General features: G+C 44.5%; 1 protein-coding gene across 1 annotated transcript in view; it reads left to right on the top strand.

Moving 5' to 3' along the window:
• The first annotated feature begins 242 nt into the window (after positions 1–242).
• ero1b (endoplasmic reticulum oxidoreductase 1 beta) overlaps positions 243–9,322 on the top strand; it is a 111,859-nt gene continuing 102,779 nt past the window's right edge. Inside the window, exon 1 of the mRNA XM_068020769.1 lies at positions 243–487. Within this exon, the coding sequence (XP_067876870.1) occupies positions 353–487 (135 nt within the window). The 5' untranslated portion in view covers positions 243–352. The remainder of the gene's footprint in view (positions 488–9,322) is intronic.

Genomic DNA, 9,322 nt, shown 5'->3' with positions numbered 1-9,322 from the left:
TCTCAGGAGGCTCACCGATCCACATAATTTGTGGCAAGGTGACCCACAAAGTCTGACTCACGCCTACCCTCTCAGTCGACAAGAGGCGAAAGACGAGCAAGTGGAAAATATAAAGTAGGCCCTTCATAGTTATTAGAAAGGATGGAGTGCGGACAGGCAGCTCCTGGCCTCAGTTTATTGATGATACCCAATGGTTGCTGTTCTTTCAGCCGGGGGGCCGCTGGGTCCTTGCGCCCACCAAAATCCTCGCCTCCGACTTCCTCTTCCGGGTTCCAGGCCTCCTCTCAGCAGTATTGAGTGTGTTAGGGTTGGGCTGTGTGTGTGATGAGCTGAAGCTCAGGCCGAAGGGGCGATGGGGAGCGGTGCTGTACTGATCCTCCTCCTGGGCAGTGGAGTGGGCGGAGGCGCCTGGTTTAACAACCCGGGGGCCCCGGCCGGCAGCGGCTCCTCGTCCCCGGATCCCGAGGCCGAGGACTGCTTCTGTCACGTAAGTTTTCTTCTATTTGCCGGGGCTCAAACCAGAGATCCCCTTTTCTTTCGCTGGGACCCCCCCCCCCCCCCCCCCACATGAAGTACTTTTTAAAATGTTTTTACCTTATACTGTTGTAGTACAGGGAAACACAGCAGTTAAATTGTGCACAGGCAGGTTCTGCAGCGTTATAAATCACCAGGTGATTCCATGATGTTGGTTGAGGGATCAATATTGTCTTGAACTCCAGGGAGAACTCTCCTTCCCTTCAGCTTAAGGGAACCTAAAGATCTTCTATAGGCATGTAAATAGTAAGCGAGCCCTAAGAGGAAGAGTGGAGCCTATTGGGGGCAGAGAGGGTCTGCTTAGAGGTGCAGGGCAAGGCTGAGTACTTTGTAACACTGTTCGCTAAGGAAATGGAATCTGACAAAATATCAGTGGAAGCAGAGACAATCAATAACTTGAAGAGGAATTTGGATGGCCACCTAAGAAAAACAGACTTACAGGACTATAGGGACCGAGCCAGGGAGGGAGACTAAGAGCATAGCTCTGTGGAGGCCAGCATAGGCTTGATGGGCTGGATGATGGCCTCCTGTGTTGTAAATGACTCTATGGCTCTTCCAATAATCTCATGGGATCTTTGACATTCACCTGAGAGAGCAGACGGGACCTTGGTTTCATGTTGCATCCAACAGTGCAGCACTCACTCAGTATTGCACTGGGAATGTCAGTCTGGATTTAGATTAGATTAGAGATACAGCACTGAAACAGGCCCTTCGGCCCACCAAGTCTGTGCCGACCATCAACCACCCATTTTTATACTAATCCTACACTAATCCCATATTCCTACCAAACATCCCCACCTGTCCCTATATTTCCCTACCACCTACCTATACTAGTGACAATTTATAATGACCAATTTACCTACCAACCTGCAAGTCTTTTGGCTTGTGGGAAGAAACCGGAGCACCCGGAGAAAACCCACGCAGACACAGGGAGAACTTGCAAACTCCGCACAGGCAGTACCCAGAATCGAACCCGGGTCCCTGGAGCTGTGAGGCTGCGGTGCTAACCACTGCGCCACTGTGCTGTAGTCCCTGGAGTGGGTTTGTAGTTCCACCTTCTGGGTCAATCCGTACATAAGATTCATTGTCATGTTATACTATTCACAGTCAGAGAATTGGGAAGGGAGGAGACATTTCAGGTGCCAACACAAAAGGATTACATAAGAATTGTAAGTTGATGAAAGACCACAGTCCATCTAACTTGTTTTTTTAACGTCTTGGTAGTCACATGAATGGAGTTGTTGACTAATCATAACAATAAATCTCATCAATCTACAACAGACTCTGACATGGCATGTGGAAAACCTCAGTGGTGAAGTGCTTTGGGAATCGTAGGTCCAAAGTAATTCTTCCTCCCAAGCATGCTACACTTACTACGTCATGTCCCAAATTACTTGTATACTGTATCCCAATTATTGCATTAAAATCTTAGTTGTCTATGTAGGATTAACTGCTTGTTTCTGCACAGATCAGAAGAGTAGTGTGTTATATTAGAGGGGACAAAAAAAATTCATCCACGTTCTGTCTGGGCCAATTCCTTGCTGCAACCTTCCATGTTGTAGCTTGATTACTCAATAAAACATTAGCAAACAGGTGGAAGTAGGAGGTAACCAGAAAGACCAGCAAGAGAGAAGGTACAGAAAAGCTTCACTAGGCTGATTCCTGGGATGAAGGGGTTGTCTCATCAAGAACGACTAGACAGGTTAGGCCTTTATTTATTGGAGTTTAGAAGAATAAGAGGTGATCTGATGGAAACATAAGATTTTAAGGGGGCTTGACAGGGTAGATGTTGAGAATATGTTTCCACTGGTGGGGGAATCTTGAACTAGGGGGACATAATTACAGAATAAGGGGGCACACATTTAAAACTGAGATGCGAAGGAATTTCTTCTCTGAGGGTGGTGAATCTCTGGAATTCTCTACCTTGGAGAGTTGTGGAGGCTAGGTCACTAAATGTATTTGAAGAGGTAGATAGAGTTTTGAAATCTCGGAGTCGAGGGTTATGCGGAGCAGGCCCAAAAGAGGAGTTGAGGCCTGGGACAGATCAGCCATGATCATATTGAATGGCGGGGCAGGCTTGAGGGGCTGAATGGCCTACTCCTGCTCCTATTTCTTATGTTATGTTTTACAAATAAAATTCAGCAGAAGAAAAAATGGAAAAGGAGGCGAGAAATGAGTGACACAAAATCAGAGGTGAAGGAAGAAAAACTTTTGATGATGGTTGTGTCTCTCACTCTTCACTTTATTTTTAATTACTTACCCTTGCCAAATTTTGCTATAGTTTTTTTGACTTTTCAATATCACTTGCCTCGTAACAAGTGTGGAAAAATACTTGTAGAAATAGTTTAATGTACAGTCCGCTCAGTTACAAGCTCACGACACCCTGTTGATTGCTACACATTCCCCTGTTGTGTCTGCTGCTAGGGGTATAGGCTGTGCACTCGAACATATGCACAGCTCCTGCCATCCATTGCTATGACAATCTGAATTCCATCCACTAGCAACATGCAGGACACCTTTAAGTTTCTCAAACTTCAGTGAGCTCCAAGATGGAGTGTCTTAAATCTAGTTTTAGGAAAATGGTCACTAGCTTTGAAGAGCTGGTATGCTACGACAAATTAGTCTTTGCATATTCAGAGCAGAAAATTGCTTACCTGTTTTCAGTGGGAGAAGTTTCTCTAGGCAAAATATAGGCTATCAAGCCTGTCTAACGAAAGACGGTACCTCCAACTGTGCAGTGCTCCCTCAGTACTGCACTGGTGTGTTGGCCTAGGTTATGTGCTCAAGTTTCTGGAGTGAGACTTGAACCCACAAGCTTCTGATGCAGGTGATACTAACTTGTGCCTGTCTCTATTTTGAGTTTGTAAGAACATAAGAAATAGGAGGAGTAGACCGAATGGCCCCTCGAACCTGCTCTATCATTCAATATGAGCATGGCTGATCATCTGCCTCAACTGCACTTTCTTGCCTGCTCCCCATATCCCTTGATTCCCTGAGAGACCAAAAATCTGTCTACCTCAACCTTAAATATACTCAACGATGGAGCATCCAAAACCCTCTGGTTACAGAATTCTAAACATTCACAACCCTCCGAGAGAAGAAATTCCTTCTCATATCAGTTCTAAATGATTGACCCCTTATCCTGGGACTGCACCCCCATGTTCTAGATTCCCCAGCCAGGGGAAACAATCTCTCAATGTGTACCCTCTCAAGCCCCTTCAGAATCTTGTATTTTTCAATGGGATCACCTCTCCTTCTAAACTCCGGAGAGTATAGACCCAATTTACTCAGGCTCTCATCACAGGACAACCCTCTTATCCAATGAACCAATCTGGTGAATCTTTGCTGTACTGCCTCCAAAGAGACCTAAACTGCATGCAGGACTCCAGGTGTGGTGGTCTTGTTTATTTGACTGATCAGATGTCTTGTCACTTTTCTAGGTTGCTTGATGATCCCTTAATTGTTCTGTTGATGCTCTGCAGCATTATTCTTGAGGGGACAATTTGTGCAGTGCTTTCTGCTAGGGATTTGTGTACACTATTCTATTTTGCTGAAATGCAGAATGGCAGGAAACCCATTTATATCTTGTTAATGTTTGTGGTAAGTTAGTCTTTTGAACAGCTGGGAGTATTGAATCCAACTTTCATCAAAGTGCAGAATTGTAAAGGCCAATAAAGCCTTGTTCACTGCCAGCCTAGACCATTGTTTTTTTTGGCATGGCTGGTTTTTACACATCCACTTTGGAGTGCTGTCAATGGAAGTGAACACCAAATATCAGATCTCTCCATGGTTTTTGACTGCTGAATGTGGAGGCCAGTTGGCATCTTGTGCCTGTTGGACTGACCTGGCTGCACACACACAATTTTGGCATTTAATAGCCTGCACTGAGCCAACAATCAGTTAGATCAATTAAAACCACTGACTGGTGCTGAACTGTTGGCCACAGTTATCACTGGGGAAATGTTGGCACTAAAGCTTTTAGCTCAGTTGTGATATATTTCTCAATGAAACACTAAGAAAACTGAAATTGTTCAATTTGACTGACAGCACTTGTACTACATTAAAAGCTCAAATATATTCAAGGCTGTGTAAGCAGATTTTTGATCTACAAGGGAATTGAGGGTTATGGGGGACAGGCAGGAAAATGGAGTTAAGGCCACAATCCAATCAGCCATGATCTTATTAAATTGCGAAGCAGGCTCGAGGGGCTGAACGGCCTACGCCTGTTCCTCTTTCTTATGTCCTTATGCTACATTCTGGCTGAACTGAAGGAATGCACATCAGTAATGAATTGCCAGCCAATTCATTTTTAATCAACTTTGTGTAATTAACTGATGTCTCATGCCATGTAACATTAAGAAGTACCTAAGTGTGTTGAACAAAGCAAAGGCTATGGGCCTTGGCAACATCCCAGCTGTAGCGCTGAAGATATGTGCACCAGAGCCAGCTGTGCCCAAGCCAAGCTGCTGAAGATCCACGTTGGCAGGATTGGGTCTCTCCAAATAAGCCTTTCAGTTGGACCTTTAGTGTTGGTAAAGTTAGTGTCATAAATTCTAGGTGTTCATGACACACGGATTTGCCAGTAGTCTTTTTATTTGCTCTCTGGATACGAGCAACGTTGGCAAGACAATAAAACACAGCCCATTCCTACTTGCCCAAAAAGGTGGTGGTGGGCCTTTTTGAACTGCTGCAGTTCTTGGCTGATGGTGCTGCTCCCATGATTGTATTAAGCATGGAATTCCAGGATACTGACTCAACAATGATGAAGGAATGGCAAATATATGTTGAAATCAGGGTTCTTGGGAAGGAAACTTGAGGTGGTAGTTGCTGCTTCTGCCCTTCTCTGTTGAAAATCATATTGTGTAACTTGATGAGTTGTTGAAGTGCATACTGCAGCCATGGTGTACTGTAGTGGTGGGAGTGGATATTGAATCCAGGAGCAGGATCATTGATCAGGTGAACTGCTCTGTCTTAAATGGTGTTGACTTTTTAAGTGTTGTTGTGGCTGCACCCATCCAGGAAAATGGGTGATTATTCCATCACACTCCAGAGTTGACCCTCAAATGGTGATAAAGCTATAAGGGGTCAGGAGGTAACCCACTCATTACAGAGTACCCAGCCTCTGCCATCTTCTAGTCAATGGTGATCCTCAAGATGTTAATGGTGGGAAGCTTGGTGATGGTGGCCCCATTGAAGATCAAGAGATGATGGCTGGGCTTTCTCTTATTCAGAATGGTCCTTATCTGACATTTGTGACTCAATTATTACCTGGTTCTTGTCAGTCTAAGCCTGGACATTATCCAGGTTCAGCTGTGAATTGACATAGGCTGTTTCATTGTCTGAGGAGTTGCACATGGAACTGAAGACTTTGTGATCATCGGTGAACATCACCACTTTTGACCTTAAGATGCAGTGAAGGTCACTAATGAAACAACTGAAGATGTTTGGGCCTAGGACACTGCCCTGAGGAACTCTTGCTTCGATGTCCTGGGGCTGTGATGATTGGTCTCCAATAAGCACAACTGCCTTCCTTTGTTATGGAAATGACTACTGCCTCTTGGGCTGTCTCTTTGACCCCGATTGACCTCAGATTTACTAGGGCTGCAAGGTGGCATACATAGCAGCTTGTCTAGGGGCACAGCTAGCTCTGGTGCACAGATCTTCAGCGCTACAGCTGGGATGTTGCCAAGGCCCACAGCCTTTGCTTTGTTCAACACACTTAGGTACTTCTTAATGAAACAAATTGGTTGGACACTGCTGTGTGATGACATGGATCACTGGTAGAGGCAAAGTAACATCATCCATTTGACCTTTTTAGCTGGACACTCGCATAGGCTTCAGCCTTGTCTCCTGCACTTATGTGCTGACTTCCACTATGGTTGAGGATGTCAATGAAGCTGCCACCTCGTTCGATCTCTGGTTACGTACACTACTATTTTCGAGTGGATGTGGGACCACAGAACTTTGTCTACAGCCTGCTGCTTGGACCATTTTATTTTTAAAGATTGTTATGGGGGTCAATGTATGAACCTGTTGGAGAGAATATTGTGTGGTTCTGATATTGTTTTTCTGTTATTGCAACGATCTTGGTGGGAGTGATGGTTGGCTGAGATCTGCTTTAATCAGCCTTCCTCTTTCATGGTTCATATCACGTCATAACTTTTTGTAGGTCCCAATTAAATCAGGCCAGTTGTTTGTGGCATTTACATTTAATTTATTTTAGAGGAAGGGAAAAGGGAAAGAGAAAGTTTTCTATTTTTAAAAAAGCTTTTTTTGCTGGCATATATGGTATGCATGTAGTGTATGTTTTGTTTCATCTTGATTGTAAGATGACGACCCTTGGCCATGAAATTTTAGATTTGGCATTCCTGTCCATATTTCACATTGTAGTGTTGAACGGGTCGATGAGTGGATGGTATCTGGATGATGCGTTGTTTGCACCTGTCATACATTGTGCTCAAAGTTTGGAGTTGGGCTTTGTATAATACTTTGTATGCATTTGAGCTGTGTTGTGGGAATATGTCTTGTTAGGTTAATTATAACTTGCGAGCATGATGGCTAATGCTTAGCTTTTACCTTTCGAGGAGACAGAATAGGGTCTCCACACATTCCCTCTATTGCAGCCTATTCAAGTTTGCTAGATATCATGAATTAAATTTCTTCACTCCTTTAATGATTCATAGTGTATTTGCTACTTTTTTGTTTCTCTATATAGAACAGGTTCCCATTTCCTTGTCATAGTTACACAGTATTACATAGTTTTTACAGCACTGAAGCAGGCCATTTAGCTGTACTGGTACATGCCAGTGTTTATGCACTATACAAGCCTCCTACCACTCTACTTCATGTCAGGAAATTATAGGCCGGTGAGCCTTACGTCAGTGGTAGGGAAACTATTAGAGAGGATTATTCGGGACAGGATTTACTCCCATTTGGAAACAAATGGACTTATTAGCGAGAGGCAGCATGGTTTTGTGAAGGGGAGGTCGTGTCTTACTAATTTGATTGAGTTTTTTGAGGAAGTGACGAAGATGATTGATTAAGGAAGGGCGGTGGATGTTGGCTATATGGACTTTAGTAAAGCCTTTGACAAGGTCCCGCATGGCAGACTGGTGCAAAAGGTGAAGTCACACAGGATCAGAGGTGAGCTGGCAGAGAAGACAGAGGGTAACAGTGGATGGGTGTTTTTCTGAATGGAGGGATGTGACTAGTAGTGTTCCACAGGGATCAGTGCTGGGACCTTTGCTGTTTGTAGTATATATAAATGATTTGGAGGAAAATGTAGCTGGTCTGATTAGTAAGTTTGCGGACGACACAAAGGTTGGTGGAGTTGCGGATAATGGCGAGGATTGTCAGAGGATACAGCAGGATATAGATCGGTTGGAGACTTGGGCGGAGAAATGGCAGATGGAGTTTAATCCGGACAAATGTGAGGTAATGCATTTTGGAAGGTCTAATGCAGGTGGGAGGTAGACAGTAAATGGCAGAACCCTTAGGAGTATTGACAGGCAGAGAGATCTGGGTGTACAGGTCCACAGGTCACTGAAAGTGGCAACGCAGGTGGATAAGGTAGTCAAGAAGGCATACGGCATGCTTGCCTTCATCGGTCGGGGCATAGAGTATAAAAATTGGCAAGTCATGTTGCAGCTGTACAGAACCTTAGTTATGCCACACTTAGAATATTGTGTGCAATTCTGGTCGCCACACTACCAGAAGGACGTGGAGGCTTTGGAGAGGGTACAGAGGAGGTTTACCAGGATGTTGCCTGGTCTGGAGGGCATTAGCTATGAGGAGAGGTTGGAAAAACTCGGATTGTTTTCACTGGAACGACGGAGGTGGAGGGGCGACATGATAGAGGTTTACAAAGTTATGAGCGGCATGGACAGAGTGGATAGTCAGAAGCTTTTTCCCAGGGTGTAAGAGTCAGTTACTAGGGGACATAGGTTTAAGGTGAGAGGGGCAAAGTTTAGAGGGGATGTGCGAGGCAAGTTCTTTACACAGAGGGTGGTGAGTGCCTGGAACTTGCTGCCAGGGGAGGTGGTGGAAGCAGATACGATAGCGACATTTAAGAGACATCTTGACAAATATATGAATAGGAAGGGAATAGAGGGATATGGACCCCAGAAGTGCAGAAGCTGTTAGTTTAGGCAGGCATCAAGATCGGCGCAGGCTTGGAGGGCCAAATGGCCTGTTCCTGTGCTGTTCTTTGTCACACTATTTCTTTACCTAGCTTCTCCTTAAATGCATCTGTGTTAATTGCCTGCTTGTGGTAGTGAGTTCCACTTTCTGGGTAAAGAATTTACTCCTGAATTCGCTATTAGATTTATTAGTGACTATCGTATGTATGATCCCTAGCTCTGGTCTCCCCCAGAAGTTGTCTTTAAAATTATGAAGAGGTTTGATAAGGCAAATGTAAAGACCTCTATCAGGCCAACCATTAGCCTTCCCTATCCTTGAGAACCCCAGCCTGTTCAATCTTTCCTGATAGGTATAGCCTCTCAATTCTTGTATCCTCCTAGTAACTCTTTATTTGCACCTTCTCCAGTGCCTCTGTATCCTTTTTATAATATGGAGACCAGAACACATACAAGGAGCCCTGCCTTTGGTTCCCTTACCTTTTGCCCCTTTTGGGATGTACCTAGCCAGAACCTGAAACATCACCTTAAAATAACCCATTGCTCCGTTACAGTTTTTCCAGTCAATCTTTGGTTCCATTCTACCCTGGCTAGTTTCTCTCTCATCCCATTGAAGTTAGCCCTCTTCCAATTTGGAAGTTCTACTAGATTAT

Source organism: Heterodontus francisci, chromosome 3 (assembly GCF_036365525.1).
Source record: "Heterodontus francisci isolate sHetFra1 chromosome 3, sHetFra1.hap1, whole genome shotgun sequence".
NCBI classification, from domain to species: Eukaryota; Metazoa; Chordata; class Chondrichthyes; order Heterodontiformes; family Heterodontidae; genus Heterodontus; species Heterodontus francisci.
Note: the sequence above shows the minus strand (reverse complement) of the source record. Positions and strands in the feature narration are given on the sequence as shown.